At 35.9% G+C, this 21,694-nt stretch overlaps 1 protein-coding gene across 2 annotated transcripts in view; it reads left to right on the top strand.

The window, feature by feature from the left end:
* Positions 1 to 21,694, top strand: part of GEMIN2 (gem nuclear organelle associated protein 2) — a 61,198-nt gene that overhangs the window by 2,377 nt on the left and 37,127 nt on the right. For both annotated transcript variants that reach the window (XM_085898250.1, XM_085898251.1), the window contains one exon: positions 7,859 to 7,946. In XM_085898250.1, the coding sequence (XP_085754376.1) occupies positions 7,859 to 7,946 (88 nt within the window). The remainder of the gene's footprint in view (positions 1 to 7,858; positions 7,947 to 21,694) is intronic.

Genomic DNA, 21,694 nt, shown 5'->3' with positions numbered 1-21,694 from the left:
TTTCTGTAAGAAGGAGAGCGTGCATGTAAACGTGGAGGTGTTTCTGTCTGCGAAGTGAAGTGCAGTCAAGCACTGCAAAGTGGAGTTGTCCCATTGGCAGTCGCTAATCGGGCCCTGTCCCAGAACAGTTTTGGGAAAAAAAGGAATTTTTTTTTTTAATGCAGCGTGGGTGATGAGCTCAGAGTGCAAGTCAAGTGTCCTGAAGGGGGTGTTAAGAGGTGCCAAACGGTGTGTTTTCAGGACCAAAAGGTGCTGATTAAGCTCTTCTGGTAGTTTGGTGGATTAAGTGCCTGGGATTCAGGCTTTGGTTTCTTTCTGACCACGTTTCTTATTCTCAGGCACTGCCATGCAACTCAGAGCAAGTTCAGCTCCAGGGGCCAAACTGTTGCTCTTGTTCAGTGTTCTGGAACTGTGACATTGAACTTTATGTTATTCTCCCCCACATCACCTCCTTTCATCCTGACCAGGATCATGCCCATGACACTTTGCTGTTGTGGAAAGACTTGGAAATTTTGCTCTTATGGAAAGCGATTGAGGTTCCATGTCTGTTTTGGAGGTTTTTTTATTTGATACATTTTTATTTTATTTTATTTTACAAGATTTAAGACTGGCTGAAGTGGAGCTGAATACACAAATCGCACGTCCGTCTGTAAACTAATACATGCCATGACGGACTTCACTTCCGACAGCCACTGAGCTTGAAGGAGGTGACGTCACGTACCAGCGACGCCATCGTTTATGACGACCTCGTTTTTCTTTCCACACTTTGCGAGGCAGTTTGGTTGGAATTTCCTCCACCCCATGGATGCCATCCCTTGTGGTTTGTCTGTGCTCTATCCTTTAAATGCTGAGCATCAAGCATTGGAAGCAGTATGACCATTTTTACCCTCGCCAGAGGAAAGGGTTTTGCATTTGGGTCCGTTTGTTTGCCCGCACAGAACTCTCATGTTTTTTCTCTGCAACCGCTTGTCGGATTGAGATGAAATTTTCACCATTGGTGTGACGACTAGTGTAGAATGTTTTGATGTTAATTATGACATCATAGTTCACGTGGTGTGGCAGCCATATTGGAGAAATGGAAAAATTTTGGACCTCTATCTCTGAAACCACACAAAGGAAAAAAATTGAAACTTAGCACACAGCAAGTACTCATGGGTAATGAGTGATTTTTTTGATGACATCATAGGTGCCATTATGACGTCATAATTGCATATGTAGAACGGCACATCCAATCAGTATGAACAATTTTGAGGGTCATCTTGAGATAAAATGGTCCACAGTAAAAAAAAAAAAATTAATGACGTCATCGGTCACATGATTCGGTAGCCATATTGTTTGTTTTTTTTAAAACCTTCTAAAGTCTTCTCTGAAGTGGCTGAACAAATCGAGGTGAAACAGTCCGACCGCCTATTCATAAGGAACAAATGGTTCACACATATGTTGTCATAGGTCATATGGTTTGGCAGCCATATTGGATTTACCCAAAAACCTATAACAAAGTACACCACTCAAAAGAAGTCCTGGCGAGTGTCTGCAATCTGATTGCTCTTTTTCTTGTTCGTCTTGGTTTGACTCCAGGTTGGAATCAAATACCTTACAGAAATTCTATACTTTCTAGATATTCCCTATTCTCTGAGATGTTCTCTTTCTTTTGTGGCAGAGCAACATCCACACTCGCACAATGTCCATCCAAGCCTTTTCCAAACTCCTGGAGTCTCATTTTTTTCTGTACAATTTCTAATTGTATTTTTCAATTCTGCCCTGCATACTTATTTGTTTTTTGTGAATACATTTACAGAGAGAGGAGGGAGGAGAGCGGGGTGGGGGGGCGAGAGAGGGGGCGTCACAATTCAAGAGAGGGGGAGACGTCACGAATGGCGTCACAATTAATGTTTATTTATTTTTTATTATTAATTTTTTTTTGCACGATTGACGGTCCGATCTGATTGAAACTTGCCAGGAATATTGCTGGGGACTCGTGGATGTGCCTTTTCAAGGTTTGATAATATGGAATAGGCAAAGCCTAGAAGCGAACGTAGAATTTTTCTTGCATTCGCTTCTGACTTTACATAAAACTTGTTCACAACTGTATACTTGCCAACTATACCGTGGTACGTGTTAGCGCCGCACAGCTGATGATTTTGACGCAATTTCCGGTTACTTCGGCCTGGATTAGGGATCAGCGAACAAATAATGTAAATCACGATTAAAAAATATTTCTTGATGATGCAGGAGATATCTTTATTAAAATTAACTTTGGGAAAAAAATAATTGAATAAATAAACGATCACTTCTAGTCAAGAATAAAAGAAATTAAAAGTTCCGGAAAGAGTTTCAAAATAATTCCCGGTTATGTTAAATACAAAAAAAAAATCAATGTCACCCCCAGGGTGACCAGTATCTTGCCAAAATGTGAACATGAGTGACATTTATTCGATTAAAGTTACTCAAAATAAGGGTTTCGTCGACCTTGATGCTTGACCTTTTTGTGACCTTGACCTTTATATTTTCGTACGGTTAATGGTATCTCTCCAAGACCGTTGTACATGAAATATCAAGAGATTTTGATGAGAACTGAGGAAATAAAATTTTCATGAAAAATCCGTTTTTTCGTCATGGCGTCATCAAATGACGTCATAGCGTCAAACTTTTGACAGATCTGGAAAGCACTTATCAAGCGCTTTCATATGAGGTATTACTCGATATGGTATCTAAGATTTCAAAATTTGACCTTGGGGTCAAAAACTTTCGACCTCCAGCGCTAACCATGAAGGTCAAGGCCGATCGCCACCAAAAATTAATCAGCTGAGCACCAGACCATGAACTATATTCCCATGAAGTTTGAAGACGATCCGATCAAAATTACTCAAAAAATAAGGGTTTCGTCGACTCCCCTGATTTGCGACAAAGTGACCTTGACCCTTGACCTTGACCTTGTAAATTTTATGCGCTGAAAGGGACCTCTATAGGACTCTGATATGCGAAGTTACAAAAATTTCCAATGATAACTGTGCTCTGCAGAGTGATCGATACGTGATTACAGACAAACAAAAAAAATAAAAAAACATACAAGCTGACTAACATATCTTGCTAAAACTTCCTTTTGGCAAGATAATAAACACTTCCTGTCATGAAAAAAAAATCACATTCGGAAGAAAAGAATTAACTTTGGGAAAAAAATAATTGAATAAATAAATAAACACTTCCGGTCATGATCTCCCGGTCATGAACATTCCCCATGACAAAAAGTGGAAAAAAAAAAAATAAAAACGGAAGCAAAATGGTCATAGCCAACAACACGGATTCACAATTGCTAGGGTATTGTGTTGTTTTTGTTGTTTCCTATTCTCTCATGTGCACGCGTTAAGTAATATTCACAAGATAGAAATAAAACCCAATCATGTTTATACACACCGCACGACGTTTAACCACAACCGGAAGCAAAAAGTCATAGCTAACAACACGGATTCCAAATAGCCAGGGGTATTGTGTTGTTGTTGTTGTTGTTGTTGTTTCCTATTCTCTCACGTGCACGCGTTAAGTATTGAGCTCACTTAATTCCCTATTAATCGGACGAGCGGTTCCCAAGTTACGGCCATTTATCTGTCAACCAATATCTGCGAGGGGGGGGAGGATGGGCGAGACAAGGGGGGGGTGCAAGAGAGAGGGGGCGAGAGAAGGGGCGAGAGAGGGCTGCACATACTGGCACTCACTTACGGGCCCGTACTAGTGTTAATAATGATGGTAAAAGAGGCTGTGGGTTAACATAGTTGCTTTTCTGTGTCATTCCAGATTGAACATCTGAAAGAATCCTACTAGCCAACTGAAGCAATGGCCAGTTCAGAGAGTCAGGCAGTAGTGCAACTTTTACCTGTAAAGAGACAGAAGTTGACTAACTTTCACAAGTGCATAATTTGTCAGATGGACTCAAACGAGACACTGAGGAAAGCCCGAGATACCTCCATACAGACACTTGTTGCAGCACTGGAACTCCGACGAGATGAAGTATACGAACGTTTAAAATCAGATTTTGACAGTTTGGCAACCACGGATGTTAAATGGCGCTCAAATTGCTACGAAAAATGGACAAGCAAAGAAAACCTGCATTACTTGCAGAGGAGAAGATCTGCATTCTCACCGACACCAGCAGAAGAATCTAAGATTGGCACACAATCTGAAACAAGTTTGATGGAGACTTCTAGGATATCCAGGTCCCAGTCAACGTCCAGTGACTGGACTATGTGCCTCTTCTGCAAGAAGAAAACACACAGAAGGGTAAAGGAGATGACCATGGTCAGAACTTTCCAAGCCTGTGAAACTATTGTGCAAGCAGTGACCGCAAAGGGCGACGAGGACATGTTACGGACTACTGGTGTTGTCAGTAACGATCTCGTGGCAGCAGAAGCTAGATACCACAGAGCTTGCCATGCCTCATACATCAGCAAAGCTAATCTGCAGTATGCTGGCTTCCATAAAGGGAGACAAGAAACTTGTTACGATATGGCATTCAAGCAATTGGCTGAAGATATCTCTGCTGACCTGAATGGTGGGAAGGCCTTTGATATGACAATTCTTCTGGACAGATACAATCATTTTCTGTGTGGACAGGCAGTGGCAGTTGACAGCTACACTACCCAGCGACTGAAACTTCGACTAAAAAAACACTTTGGAGATGACATTGTCTTCCATAAGCCATATGATCTTAGTAAGTCCGAGCTTTTGTACTCAAGCTCCATATCCCTTCAAGATGTCATCAACTCTGCCTATCAGTGTAACACCGCAACAGCCACGGGTGTACCAAGAAAACAGCCCACAACAGCGATGGATGATTGCGACAGGGTGAGTCTGCTGTACCGTACTGCGAAACTCATCAAGTCTGAGATCAATGAATGCCAAGACATATCAGTCCGACCACCTAATATCATGGATCTAACCCTAACAAAAATCCAAATCTGTGATACCAGACAGTCTTTACTGGCTACTTCGTGGGTCTTCCAGAGCTGACTGTCTGTCACTGCAAGAAGTCTCTATGTCGCCGAGCCGACTGTACATGTAGAACCAACCACATGCCATGCACAGAAGCATGTGCATGTTTGGCCGAAGAAACTTGTGAAAATCCAAGAACAATCTTTGAATCCAGTGGTGAAGAAGACGCTGAAGTTACAACAGATGACATCTTCATGCTTCCATGGCGAATGTGATTCCTTGTTGCCAGACACAAATATTACAAACCGCTCTAACGAATGTGCTTCCGTGCAACCATGCACAACTATTATGATTCGCTCTCACTAATGTGCTTCTGTGTTGTCATTCACAGCTCCCAGTGTCGATCATGATAACTATTATCATCCACTATGATGAATGAGTAACTTCCGTGCTGCCAAAGACAACTATTATACTCGGCTTTCACTAATGTATTTCCGTGTTGCCAAAGGCAACTATTATGCTCGGCTCTGATGTATGTGCTTCCGTGTTGCGATACACTAGTAAAAGACGAACGCTAAAAATAACAGTTACAGTTTTCTTTATGCGTGCCTCTGTATGTATATGAATTTCTGCAGAACAATACTTTCTTAAACGTTTGATTTCCAAAATGTATACATACCGGTAGTAATTGAGAAACACCGTTCACCTTCATATGAGAACACAATTAAAAATGTCAAAGTTTGAATTAGTGTGATATTTTAGCTTTGGTGATGCCATGGCAAAGGCCATTTTCAAATAACTGTACATACTCTGATAGAGAATTATAATAGGAAGCCAATGATACCTCAATATTGAAAATTGGTTGAGTCTAGACAAAGATATTCACGTTTACGTTACCCCTCCCCCTAAATTTTGCTAGCCCACAGTGACCCTCTTGGTAAGTACCCTTGGTATGTATAATGTCCTGTAGAATTTTCATGATGCCACAATTTGAAACCACATACTACCTGGAGATGTTCTAGAGGGTCTATTCTACCACCCTGTCAAGTCAAACCTTTTCTGAAAGGGGTGTTGAACGGATTTCCTTATTTGGCCTCATATGAGAAATGGCTGCTGGACTATTTGCAGAGTAACTCTGTTGAAAAAAAAGATGACGTGTAATGCTGGCTACCACCAGGTGGCGTTTCTGGCATACGTTAGCATGTTATCTGCGGATAGACAGATTAACAGACAGACTTGAATGCAATACACTCTGGTAAGGGTAATAACCAACTTGGAGTGAAAAAACAAGTCTTCATTCAGAATTAACAACCAGATCTGTACTGAGCTATGCAACTGATTCCTCAGTTTGATTGGTCATCCCACTCAAACACAGCTATCTGTAATCAGAGAAGTCATGGATGAATATTAAGGCTAAATTGGCTTTAATGGTGAACACTCGGGGCTTCATCTTGGCCCCTGAATCCCCAAAATTGCAATCGTAATAATAATAATAATGTCAACAACCGACCACCTCCCCCCCTTGTTTTACAATAACAGTGGTGATATATAAAGAATTATAGGCCCTATATTGCAGGTATGTCACCTGGAATCGAGTTAAATTTTTGTCTTTATTGAGATATTGGCCGGAATAGGTATTGTAACGGACTCTGTCTTCCTAACGGATGAAGCGAGACCACGAGGGATCAACTCCCAAGACACCAAGCAAGATGTGGTGCGGTGTGGTTAGCATTTATTAATTTAGATGCATAGCAGTTTCAGTGCACGCACGGTTCTGAGGGGAATTTGATTATGCCAAAGAATGATGCCGTGGGGGCAAAATGCACAGAAACTCACTTTCAAAGCAACAGGTTTCATATATAATTAATGGGGTGAGCATAGTAAAGAGAATAAGAGAAACCTGATTGGCATGCTTAGCCTGGACGGTGACGGTTTCAAATGGGAATTCTTACCTGGGCAGAGACACAGGATGAACTGAATGGTTGACAATGGTGTGCAGTCATACCCATGGTGAGTGTCAGGAGGGACAATGCAAGCTGGTCTCGCGATTTGGCAGACACGCCAATGACGCTTTGCAGCAAGCTTCGCCCTTCAGACCCTTCTGTGGTGGTTTGGTATGTTTTGCGTCTCTCTTTGGTTTTGTGTTTTTCCCCCTGGATTGGCTGTCTCCCTCTCCGTCTCTTCACACTGGGGTCTCCCTGGTTCTCTTGCATCTGCTCACTGTGGCGTCTCTCTGCACGTCTCCCCGTTTTCAGGGTGTGGTTGCCGTTGATTTTTCTAGCCAGGCCTCTCTATGCCCTGCGGAGAGGTCTCTCCCCATGCCCTGCAAATGACACGACACTTGCTCACATGGTGCATTCACGTAAGCAAGTGTCGTGCATGCACTCTCTTTGCCGAGGTCGCACACGTTGAAGCACCATTCTGCCAGAACATGTACAAGGGTTCTTCACAGCTCACGTGAATGCACCATGTTCAAGTGCAGTTATATAGTGTGAAAGGACAGTGGGGGTGATTTGAGAGTTAGACAGACACGAAGGTGACGATTACTATACATCCGATCCTGGTCTTTGCTCTTGGGGTAACAAACACTTATGATAATATTCATTAAGAGAAAACTGATGAATTATTAACCCCTAAGTGATTTTCATAACACTTTTCAGCATTTGTATAAAGTTTGGCAAGTTATTAAAAATAAAAAATTGGTTGTCTTTTATTTCTTTATTTAATTTTAAATGGTATTTGCACTGTTGGTCAAGGTTCTAACGGAAAACAATTTATTCTTCTTTTCCGTTTGCCATGACACCATGTGCTACTGTTCGCTATAACAGTTCCAACCGGGTCTTGGTGATCCTGGACTTTAACAGTATTGTGTGCGTGTGCCAGCCATCATTTGATCCTTTATCCCTGCCATGTGCATTTGTGCTGTTTGCAGAGTTGAAGCTTCACACTGTCCAGATGTTGTTGTGGCAGAAATCGACCCGAAAAAGTTGAAATCAAAAACGCAAGCTGTTGTCTCGAGTGTAAGTCTTTGTCAAAGCCTTGATTGCTTGCTACTCAACTAATACAGCCTGGTGTTAGCTTAGCAGTTATGGTGGCTGGCTTGGGAGCTTAGTGTCTGGAGTTCAAGCCCCTGTTAGCTGTTGAATTAACACCAGGTGCGGTCGACTCAGCTTGTCGTCCTTTCGAGGTCGACGAAATCGGCACCATTGTACTGGTTATAGGGGCATTGCATCAGTGGCATAGCTATGCCCTCAAGCAATGATGCAACCAGCAGCCATAGGCTGTACAAGAAGAAGAAGAAGAAGAAGAAGAGACACAGCTGATGATCCAGTTGTTTTAGTATTTAAAGAAGTCTGTGTGTGTGTGTGTGTGTGTGTGTGTGTGTGTGTGTGTGTGTGTGTGTGTGTGTGTGTGTGTGTGTGTGTGTGTGTGTGTGTGTGTGTGTGTGTGTGTGTGTGTGTGTGTGTGTCCTATGTCGTTTGTTACCTCTGTCACCGAAGGTGAAGCAGGTTATGTTTTCACCCTTCTCTGTCTGTTTGTTATTTGCAAAATCGAAGACTTTTTAAGTATATTGATCAGTCGATTTTGTTATTCTGTCTGTTTATCACCTTCAGATCACAATTTTAAACCGATCTTCACAAAACTTCACCACATGATAGAGTTTGTCATAAAGAAGAAGTCTATTGATTTGGAGGTCAACATAGGCCAAAAGGTCAACAGCTTAGGTGTTATTTCTAAAATCCTCAATTCTCAATTGATTGACTTGAAATTTGAAGAGGATTCATATTGCAGGTCACCGAATTCAACCAGCCAATTATTTTTGAGGCAACATGGACCAAAAGGCCAACATAGGTCCAAGGTCAACAACTAAGGTGGCATTTCTAAAATCCTCAATTTTCATCCCATTGACTTGAAATTGCCTGGTGTTGGCTTAATGGTTAGGGTGGCAGGCTTGGGATCCTAGGATCCTGAGTTCAAATCCCGCCTCGCTGTTGAATTAATACCAGGTGGGGTTAACTCGGCCTGTCATCCTTCCGAGGTCGTCAAAATGAGTGCCAGCTTGCTGGTATACTGTGTCGGAGTGGCGAGCCGTACAGGATTGTGCCCAATAGCCAAGAAGACTGCTTCGGCAGCAGCAACGCTCTGTACAGAGTATGGTCCTGATGGATGGATGGATGGACTTGAAATTTCAAGAGGATTTGCATATCAGGTCACTGAATTCAACCAACCAATTATTTTGAGGTGAAAATTTGAGTACCGTGCTCTGTACGTCGTCGTATTCTTGTTCTGTCTGTGTGCTTGTTTGTTTGTCAATTGCCTACAGGTCACAATTTTAAACCGATCTTCATGAAACTTCACCAAGTTGTAAAGTTCGTCTCAACTGAGAAGCCTATTGATTTTGAGGTCAAAGGTCATCTTGAGGTCAAATTTCTAAAATCGTCATTTGTTTTTTCATCCGATTGACTTGAAAATTAAACAGCAATTGCAAAGTGCATTACTGAATTGGGAAACCAACTATTTTTGAGATCAAAAGGTCAAACTTCTAAAATCAATTTTCAACTGAAAAATCGTCAATTTACATCCTATTAACTTGAAAGTTGAACAGGATTTGCATAGTCCATCACTGAATTGAGAAAACAACTTTTTGATGTCAAAAGGTCAAACTTCGAAAATCATCAAATTTCATCTGAAAAAACCTGACAGTTTTCATCCAATTGACTTGAGCTTTGATTAAGATTGGCAATTTTGATTTTAACGAAATGGACAATTTTATGTATCCATGGCAACCTTTGTAGAGGGCGTGGATTTTGCAATTATCGTGCTCTGCACGACGTCTCTTTTTATTTTTATTCTTGTTTGTCTGTCTTTGTGTGCAGGATATCTCAAAAAGTTGGAGACAAATTCGGCCGAAACTTGGTGGACACATTGGGTGTGTGACAAGGACGAACTGATTAGATTTTGATGACTATCTGAATCCGGATACGAGAATTATTTTATTTTTAAAGCAATTCTTCACCATTGAGAGATTGGACCCAAAACTATATAGTACTGTACAGCATGATATTTAAAAAACGTATTGGACCCAATATGTTCTCATGGATCAAGCATTACGTGGCGGAGGTATGTGCTCTACCGAGTGCCCTTCTAGTTCATAATGTATTTATCTTGCCGATCCATATTTACCTTCGCATTCTGCGAAAGGTTATGTTTTGGTCGGCGTGTATTTATTTATTTATTTATTTATTTGTAATCTTGTGATTCGTATAACTCAAAAAGTATTAAACCGAATTGCATGAAATTTGGTGGGATGATTGGTTATTAGCCAGGAAGCATTCGATTAGATTTTGGGATTGTTCGGGTCAAAGGTCAAGATCAAGGTCACGAAAAGGTCAAAATCGTCTTTTTACGATAACACGGTCAATTTTTATTCAATTTGCATGCAACTAACGCCAAAATGTTCAGAATTCAACGCCTCATCTTGTGATATGCAATATGACACAATGACGCCCATACTCTTGTTACCAGTTAGGGGTCAAAGGTCAGGGGGGGTCACGACCTTGAAAAATATGCGGTTTTTGTCATAACGCGGTCAATTCTTGTCCGCTTTACATGAACCCAGCACCAAAATGTTCAGAATTTAATGCCCAATCTTGTGACACAATGACGTCATAACACATGTCACCGGTTGGGGTAAAATGTCGGGGGGGGGTCACGCCCTTGAAAAATATGCGGTTTTCGGCATAACTCAGTCAATTCTTATTCGATTTGCATGAAACCAGCATCAAACGAGATTACCTTCTCTTGTTGAAACGTTGTAGTCACCGAGCTTGCGAGTGAAGACTCGCCAAAACGACGTGAGTTGATTGTTGTTTAGTCCGTAGCCCCCGAAAGTCGGGGGGGGATCATAACATTATAGATATGTTTTGTGTCATAAGACCATTCATATGAAACCAGTTCCCCACACTCATACCAAGAACAAAAAAGTAGTGGCGGCGAAGGTATGCGCTCTATGAGTGCCCGTTCTAGTTTTCTCATGTTTTATTTATTTATTACTTATGTTATGTTCTGTCCCTGCAGAGAAATCACATTCTCAGTTTGGTATATGTTTTTCTATCTTTACATCTGCCTATAACAGTTGTTTTAGAGTTCAGTGAAGGCTCAAAATTGTTGAGAGCTCCCTATTCCCCGAGCTTGCACATTTCCTTATTTTTCTTTCTTTGTAAATTAATCTTTAAATGTTGATTTAAATCTTGGCTATTTTGAGCAGTTCGACTTGCTTCTTTTTCAATTGGCTGGTTCGGATTGGCTGGTCAATTCCCATAGCTGCTCTTTCACATTGTATGTGGATGTAGGCCACAAACGCCACCTGGTGGTAGCTAGTCCACAAATACACGGTATATATTTTTTCAACCGAGTACCTCAATAAAGTTTGTACAATTAAAATGTGAGTACCTCAATAACGTACGTAGAGTTAAAATGTGAGTACTTCTATAAAACCACACTAGTAGGGTAAGAATACTGATTCTGGCTCACTTTTCCCCATGTAAATGAATGGGGGATTTTCAGCGATTCATATTTTTTTCCCTAAAAATAAACCCCCTTTTTATCCCAAGGTATATTTATTTGTCTCCCCTTTTAACCTGGAGGTTGAACCTCATTGAATTGAACACCTGGGGGTTGAACAGCTCACTCATTGAACCTATAAAGATTTGTTCATTCTCAAATTCCTTCAATAGTTTAATTTTCTTTGCACAATAATCCCCATCTAAAATATTGACAAACAAAACATTTGAATCTTTATATTTTTGAAGATACCCCATTTGTGCCATTACGAAATGATAAACTTCTCTTAATGCTCTCATCTGACCACCTCCTGAGCCACATATCATTTTGAGATTATAGTAAATTGTTTTTTCATTGTTCAATTGATAACCATCAAAGTTTTCAGTCCATTCAAGGATATTCATTTTTTTCTTTACATCCTCTAACTTACTAGTTTTTAAATTAATTCGCTTATTTGTTTTATTTACCTTTGTTTTAGTTATTTTTTCAATAAGACTTATTTGATATTTTTCACATTCATTATGTTTTCCATTTATATACCAAGACTGAGATTTTCTCCACTCTTTAGTTTGATTAATACTTGGTTTAACCATTTATATATTGTGAAAAACGCAGCGGTAGCCCTTAAAAACCCTAACCCATCTTCCCATCGTTAAAACATAATCTATTTTATACACTCTATCATACAATATCCATATGGAACACAATCTATTCCATTATCTAAAATAAATCTCTTATCATCAAAGGCTCCTAATGCCTTTTTATTTACTTCTTCACTATATATGTTATGTTTATAACTTCTTATTGTATTCATTTTCCTATATTCTTCTTTCTTATTCATCAAACAATTATAATAATTTCTAAAAGTTATTGATTTCTTTATTACATATTTCTTTATTCCCTTTAACCTCTTATCAATCTGTTCACCATACTTATAAGCATATGCCTTTGCTCTCAATCCAATAAACTCACTCATTACTTTTCCACCCAACTCATCCTTAAACTTACCAATAACCTTTTCATTCTTTTTGGAAAATAACTCACTCTTCTTGCTGAAATTACTTGTATCATATACTCCAATATTTTTCTTCATATCTTCATAAACATCATCAGTTTTTATATCTAGGATAAAACTATCAGTATCCATATACAACAATGAAACATTTTCACCATACTCTTTCTTTAAGTCATTATACAAATAATCATACATCAATATCTTTGATAAATCAAGAACTGTTGTTCCAATATAAATTGGTTTATCCATTACAATACTTTCCTTTTTCATATGAATTGCAGAAAAGTTCTCTGAAAAAACCTCTTCTCTCTCAAAACTTGGTTTATTTATCAATCTCGAAGCTTCTTTCCAAGATGTTGCGAATCTAATGTTTTGCCTGTTTCTAACATTTTCCATAGTCTTTCCAAATACAGCATTATTCATTAATTTATAAAAGTCCCCTTCAAATTTTACTTTTGTATTTGCTCTCATATCTGTATTGAATTGAATATACTTTTTCACCCAAGGACTTTGTTTAAATTTTAAAACTCTATGAATTTTAGCTACTCTCAATCCTTCTCTCAAAAACTGTTTTAAGCTTCTCTGATGCAAAACATATCCCTCTTTATCATAGAATGTTGTTAATAACTTTTCTGTTGATTTACCTTTAATATTAAAACTTTTATGATAATCACTTAACCATTCTTTCTTTGGGGTTTCTTTCTCACATGCAAAAGGAAGATCTTTATGCTTATTATGAAGATCACTCGGGTACCTCAAATCAACTTCAAAATAATAACCTTCTTCTTCGTCATTCAATTCCTCTTGAGAAGAAATAACAATATTCATCAAAGCCTTTTCATAATCCTTTTCTTCCACCCACTCTAATTTACCATAAGGCAGAGATTGAGACATTGCCCATCCATACAAATTATTAGCATCAAAATACATCAAATAATTACTATCTTTTTCACTATCATAATTTGGAAGATATTTATTATTTGCTTTAGCATATCTTTTTGAACATACTTGTGATATTCCACCTCTCTTGGACTTCTCAATCATCAAAAGCATATCCACATCACTGATTAAATCTATATCTTGTTTTGTCATTTTCAACATTGCACTCCAAGCTAAACCAGGAGCTGTGAAATAGTGGGCAGGATCTAATCCATAACAATTTTTATTATGACAGAGTGATCTAAAAGCTTCAAACACATCAGCTAACAATAAAACATCTGTTTTTAGATATAAATCATGATATTCTCCAAGGTTCTTTATCTTAAATATTTTCCATATTTCTTGTGCGTGTTTATATTCCTTATCACTTATCTCTTCTTCATAAAGGTTATTATAGAAACTTTCTTTTGAAGGAAGTTGTGTTTCTTTAAATCTCATAAATGAATCCATATAATCATAAGGATAAATTCCCTTACTTGTAAGAATTTTCTCTTTACTTTGAATTTCATTCCTTGTTTGAATTTCCTCTCTCGTAAGAATTCCTTCTTTAATCAGAATTTCATCTTTAATCTGAATTTCCTCTTTAGTTCGAATTTTCTTTATAATTAGAATTTCATCTTCAGTTAGAATTTCCTCTTTACTTTGAATTCTCTCTTTAATCTGATTTTCCTCTTTAGTGAGAATTTCCTCTTTTGGAAAGAATGAATTAAGATTTGGAAAAGAGTCCGTGGAGCTTAGATTTGATGCGAGGTAGGCTAGTGGTGTTCCCATAAACTTGTAAGAATCTAAAAACCTAATACGAGTTATAGGTTTTGTGAATATCATTTTTGAAAATGAAATATACTTTTGACTTGTGTTTGTTATAGCAGAAATATTCCCTGGTGTTTTTGAAAGTTCATTTATAAATAGATGTGTATCATAGTTGGCGCTGTTGTGAAGAAAGACTGGAATAAAAGAAGGTAATTTATAATTAAGATTACAACAGGAATGAGCGGGACCTCTATATTTACCAGTAAGATGACAATGGTCTCTAACTTTAGACTCCTTAATTTCCCCCTCACAAATATGACAGATATTGTTCATTCTAAATTCTAATTTTTCTTCTTTGGTTAATTTCATCGGTTCATTTGTTTCTTTCATTAATTTAGTGAGTCTTATACAATCCTTTTCTAATCGTTTTACAAACTCTTGTGAAGCATTTTTTCCACGATAATGTTCAAGTTTGTTATACTTTTCTCCAACAGATGATTTGATATAATAACAGAAACCACAAGGAATATGTTTTTGATATTTATTTGTATATGGTTCTTTTAGATTAGGAGAAGCAGTATTTATCTTTTTAAGGATACATTCAAAATCAGCGTATATCACAAATGGGTGCATGATAGATTTATTATAATCTTCAAAATAAATCTTTTCACCAGGTTTAGGCATTGTAATTACAGCTGATTTATGATTACTACAATATTTTGAATGTTGTTCTAATCGTTCTTTTGTATGAAATGAATTAAGACATCGCTTACAAGGATATATTTTGTTTGCTGTTCTGAATACCTGAGAAGAGATTAATCTTGATAAATTATTGATGTATGTGTAATGTGAATTCTTTCCAACACTAAAATATAAAAGGTCAATGTGTGTTTCTTCATTTTTATAGTTGTTTGAAATTTTTAATATTTGAACTTTGTTTGTATCCGTTAATCCATATACATTAATAGAAAGATTATTCTTTTTCTCAAATTTAGGAATATCTGTTAATGGCATTGGGAATTTAAAATCTTTAATGTCCAAGGTATTCTCATATTTCATATATTGTTTTACTCTTTCTGAATTACATTTTGGTGGATGTAAGTGAGCAAGAACAGACCAGAGAAAACATTTATTATCATTGTTCTTAATATTAACAACTGCCTTCTTTAGTTTTATTTCTTTTGGTAATTCAATATAAGAAGAAGCTTTAAGAGGGTTTGATTTTAGAATGTGTATATCTAAAAAGATGATTTTTTTAATATTGAATCCACTTCCTACCACTGTATTATCAACATCCTCCTCTTGTCTTGATAGTTCTTCATAAACCCCACTATTCAAAAAATCTTGAAATGATGTTATAAAATGAAGATCTGTTCTCATATAAGGAGTTTGTTCTTCATCTTGTCTTTTCATATTCATTTTCACTCCCATATAAAACTTTAAAGTTTTTATTTCTTTTAATGTCTTTTTAATAAATTTTTCAACATCGGGTTTCACTATTTCAATTGATTCAGCTATTGATGATGGACTGGGTTCTCCAAATTGAAAAATCCTTATTTTTATATGCCCTTTAAATGCCTCATCAGTGTTTTTAATATAATAGTCTCCCTTTACTTTAAACTCATTTTTCTTGTGTTTTTGTGATTGAAGATGTTGATTATAACTACTCTTCAAAACATCCTTTGAACAGATATCACAATGTTTTCTTTCCAACTCAAGAGGAGATATTTGATGAAATAGATTAAATGTGTGTTTGTTGGTTCGGAGGTGTTTTCTATAATGTTTATATTCGTGATTACAAACATCGCAGTACGTTGTATTCACCATATTTATAGAATAAAACTTTGCTTAAACTAAAATTTTCTTGATGAAAATTTCGTTTAATTTATAGGTGAATCTGTGCTTAAAAACATTTTATCCTCCAACTTTTTCACTTAATAAATACAATGTTTCAAGACACAAAAGACAAGTTTCAATCAATCTCTTCATCTGTTAAAGATACTGAGAAATATGTCAAGGATGTAAAATTGAACAAAGATAAATATAACAACTATTGGATAAAAACTATTATGGTAAATAATATGAGTTCTTCAATTTCCTTCAGTGGAAGGGCTTTTAGTATACCTGGTAGAACATCAATTAAAGTATCTCTAACAAAAGTTTCTCCTCTCCTTCTAGTAATATATTCAAAACTAGAAAAAGCAATGAAACAAGAAAAAGTATCAAAGAACAAAAACCTTATGGATGAAGCTTTAGAAAGAAAAGATAAGACCATCTGTAATATGCAAGGAGAAATTTGTATTTTTTTCAACAACCCTAAAGATGTAAATCTTGATGAAATAAAGGATGTTAATATATCAGGTGAAATGACATTTCGTTCAATAGTAGTTAACGATAATTTTAAAATTACCTTTAATATAAAAAATGTTGTCGTTGAATCTGATAATGAAAAAAAGTATATCGATATCGATGGTAATATACAACTGAAAGTATAGATGAATTTCAGTTTAAGTAAAGTTTTACTTTATAAATATGCTAGACTTTCCTGATTCTCCATATGACAAATTTGAGAATTGTCCTGCGTGTGAAAGACAGGGATTAAACACAGAGTCAAAAGCCTATAAACAATGTATATTCTGTGATTATCTTCTAATTAATGATAATAAAAAATATAAAAAGGAAAATAATTCTTTTAGATTTACACCAAAAATGAATTACTTTACAAGATTGATTAGAGAAATGAATGTAAAGTATGAGGATGATAACACACCTTTCCTTACAAGGGAAGAAACTGAACGTATAAGAGAAATGTTCAAAGGATTGTTGTTGTATATTATTCATGGATGTAATTTTCAGGGAAATATCAACACAAGATATTGTATAAATAAAATAATGGATTATCTTGAAATTAAACCTGAACTTAGGATAAAATATAGAGTTTCTAAAAAAGCCAATAATAAATTAAATAACCTGTTTTTCAAATATATAAATGAATGATTTTTTACCTATTTGGGAAAATAAGATAAAATTTAACAACCATAAAAATCTCCCAAATTCATTAAGATGTCTCATAGTTGGTTCAAGTGGATGTGGAAAAACCTGCTTACTTTTAAAAATGCTCCTCACTCCCAACTTTTTAGATTATGATAATTTAATAATTTTCACAAAGTCGAAGTTTTCAACCAGAGTATCAACTACTCTCACAAGGTTTTAATGCTGGTCTTCAAAAAGAAGATATAATAGGTTTATTTAAACGTCAAAAAAACCTAAATGATTATAACATTGAAGATATAATTCAACTATTTTGTGATACACAGAGATGTAAAAAGAAATCAAATCTTATAACTTGTATTCTTAGTGATAATACGGATGATATACCGTCTCCCCAAGATTTGGATAAATCAAAAAAGAACCTCGTTATCTTTGATGATTGTGTTAATGAGAGAAACCAAACGGTAATGGACAGCTACTACACAAGAGGGAGACATTCTTCTTGTAATTGTATTTATCTTAGTCAATCGTACTTTCAACTTCCTCGTCGTTCCATCAGAAACAATGCTAATACTTTTATTTTATTCAAGTTAAATTCAATAGATATCAATAATTTTTGGAGAGATAATTGTTCTACATTATGTAGTAAAAAGAAATTTGAGGATTATATGAAGCACACGACTGAAAAATATAAATATATTGTTGTGAAACAAGATGAGATATTAAGGGATATATTTTTTGTTTTATAAACAATTACATATATAAATGACAACTATTATTATAAATCTTGTGGGTAAATCTGCTTCTGGAAAAAACTTTCATAAATCAAGGTTCTTGTGTAGTACAAATGAGAATATTGTAAATTTACTTAAAAAAACACCCCGTGATACGCATTGTATCAACAACAACTAGAGCAATAAGACCTGGAGAAGTAAAAGGTGAAGATTATCACTATATTTCAGTGGAGGAACATATGCGATTGAGGAATGAAGGACAAATATTTGAGGAGGTTTCTCTTGGTACAACAAAATATTCACATTGTAAGAGTGAGTTAAAGAAACTAAAATCTGGTGGTGTTGGGATATTAGAAACTAATCCAGAAGGAACGAGACAAATTATTAAATATCTGAGCGGAGTGAAGATTTTATCATTCGGTTTTGATGTTGATGAAGAAACTCAACACAAACGTATGAAAAGCAGAGATGCAAGGATTAGTGAAGAAGAAATTACAACTCGCATTAATGTTAATAAAGAATTTGATGAAATATTTAAAGAAAAGGATTTATTTGAACACATCTACTTGAATGATGAAGAAAAGGAAAATTTCCCTGTTGATCTTTACAATTCATTAAATGATATTTTACAATAAATAAATGGATACAAAAGAAAGAGCAAGAAGATTTAAGGAACATCAAGAGTTGGTTTCAAAAGTTGTAAAACAACAGGAAGACATAAAGAAGAAACGCAGACAGAAACTAACTGGCGAAGAAGCATTTGAAAAAAAAACAAGAGAAATTTTTTAAACCACTTTTAAAAACTTCCCAAGAAAAAATGAAAGATGTTTCCACAGTTCCCACAGTAGAATATACTCCTAGAAAGCTTCAAATGTTAAAAGATTTCAGTCAAATGACGGAGGAAGAATTAGAGCATATTGGAGAATTAGAACATGATGAAGGTTTATTTCAACAACTGGAAGAGATTAATCAACCCCCTGATTATATTGTGAATGCTGTTCAAAACAATGAATATTCAGCGGATTCAAAAACCAAAGCAGGACTCATTCCAACAGAACAACCAGCAATATTTCATCTTGTTCAAGAAAAGGTATTGATATTTAATGATGAATTAAGGTTCTTAAGTTCTGCTCAACCCCTGTTAAACTAACTCCGAGATTAATGTTTCTTCTCACAAAAGATGGAAGACAAGGTTCAACTGTGAGGGATGAATCAAAGTATATTGATAAACCATTGGATATGGAAAATAATGATGATAGAGTATATATTGATTTGCTGAACACTCTAAATTATAAGGTTATTCTTTCTGGTAAAAGTAGGAAGAATGAGAAGGAGAAACACATTATTCAGGCTTTAAGTATCCTTGGTTCAGGTATTAGTTTTCTTCCAAATGACCCATCGCAATTAGTTAATAGACTGTTATTGTTGTTCGGCAGTAAGAAGGCTGGAAATAACAATTGTTTTAATGAAGCATCAGCCATTTTAGACCAGTTGATGAACATGAAAATAATTAATAAATCTCAATATAAAGACATTTTATCTCATATTAAATAAGATGAGAAGCACAATCCTGAGTTTTAATTTCACAACAAGCGACCACACATCTTCATTCCCATACCCACTACAACTTGACACAACAAAAGAATATGAGGCATCTTTATTGTCCATGGAGACTTATAATACCTTATTTAATATAACCGAGAAAAATGACAAGTTTAGTTATAATCCGGGAAGTGGATACAAAACGATAACAGTCTCACCGGAGCATACGAGATTTCTCAAATATCTTCCGAAATTGCTCGTCTTATGAAAGAACAGGGTGATGAACCAAAAAATATTGTTATAAACATTCAAAAACATACTTCAAAATCAACGATTAAAGTTAAAAATAACTACAAGGTTGATTTCACAATTGATAATTCATTTAGAGAGTTATTAGGTTTCTCCTCAAAAAGATTGAAACTAATGGGACGTTTTACAGTGATAATGTCATTCAAATATCCTCAGGAATAAATTCGGTGTTAATTCACTGTGATTTGATTGATGGTGCTTATAATGATGGATTAAAAACAAATACAATATTTTCATTCAGCGCATACTCAACCCCAATTGGTTATAAATTCAATATGGAGCCTAAAAATTTGGTTTATCTACCTGTGTCAGGAAAAACCATACACAGAGTAAATTTTAGGATAACCGACCAAGATAATCGTGTGATCTCTTTTAATGGAGAAGTTATATCCATCAGAATTCACCTACGTGAAGTTTTTCAATAAATAAATACGATGGTTATTGTGAGGAAGCACGAGTTGGGAAAATATAAAATAATTACAGGGGATGGGATGTTCCTTTCCCGTACTACAAGGGTGAAGGTATGTATCTTGGTAGAGGATACTATAAACCTAAGAGACAAAGGGGTGTTGGACATCAATTTAGAGGAGATGGGATAATTGATACTCTCATGGGTATTGGTTCAACTATTCTTAAACATAAAGACCTAATTGGTTCAACTGCTTCTGCTGTGGGAAATGTAGCAGGTGCTGTAAAGAGTATAAAAGATGCTCAGAAAGAATCTCATAAATTACAAGCAATAAAAGAAATTAAGAAAGGTAAAACTCAGTTGTCCCCCCAAGAACGACAGAAAATAATTCAAATACTTGGATCAGGGTTTCAAAAGTTTTAACATCTTTTTTCCTAAATAAATACAAGTATGGAAGCAATTGATAGTATCTATGATTTGGATGATACTATTATTATCTCAAACTCCACTAAAAAAGAAGATTACTTCAAGGTAAATGCAATAACTGGAACAGACTGGAATACAAATGGTACAAAAAGTTTTGAAATAAATAATCAACAAACCTATTTGAATCTCTCCGAAAGTTTCTTGTTGTGTAAATTTAAATTCACTAAGGCTGGGAATAACACAAACGCTACACTTGTAAATGATTTCTTCTGGAAAATGTTTGATAGTGTGCGATTGTATATTGGAACACAAGAAGTTGAAGCGGTTGATTATGTCTCTGCTGTATCTGAAATGATGAAATTTACACTCTATACATTCAGTGATAGAATGGGAAAGGGGTCTGTCGAAGGTTTTATTCCTGATATGTCAACGGGAACAAACACAGACCCTGGATATATTCAAAGGAAAGGAATGTATAATGATGATACAAAAGCAGAAAATAGTTTTACTGTGGCAGTTCCTCTTAAAGGTATATTTGGATTTTGTGATTATGATAAAGTTCTGTATGGTCTTAAAATTAGATTTCAACTACAAAGGAATGATAATGAAAATAGATTGCTTTTTGGTGTTGGTAATGCTTTTGGTGATCAGAATAAATTTGTAATTGAGGAGATGAGTTGGTATATCAGTGAATATACTCCTAATCTTAAAACAGAAGAGATGTTGAATCGAAGACTTAACTCAAAAAAACCACTCAGTGTATCATACCTCAAAAGAAGATGTCAACACGTTAAACTCAATCAAACTACTTACACGTGGAATTTGGGTGTTCTGGAAGGAAAGCCACGATATCTGTGGATGATTTTTAAAAAGCCAGATGGTGATACTGCGACTGATAAGAATAATGCATTGAGTGATAATGCTAAGGTGAAACAACTTCGTGTTTCTCTAGATGGAACATTTTATCCACGAGATAGATTGGAAATTAATTGGGAAAAAATGATTTTGCTGAAGCATACAAGTCTTACCAAAAGGTGTGTGAAAGTAATGGAAATAAAGAACCTATTTTGGATATGACAGCATTTAAAA

The sequence above is a fragment of the Eptatretus burgeri genome, chromosome 10 (assembly GCF_056783735.1).
Source record: "Eptatretus burgeri isolate ZD-2024b chromosome 10, Ebu_testis_v1, whole genome shotgun sequence".
NCBI classification, from domain to species: Eukaryota; Metazoa; Chordata; class Myxini; order Myxiniformes; family Myxinidae; genus Eptatretus; species Eptatretus burgeri.
Note: the sequence above shows the minus strand (reverse complement) of the source record. Positions and strands in the feature narration are given on the sequence as shown.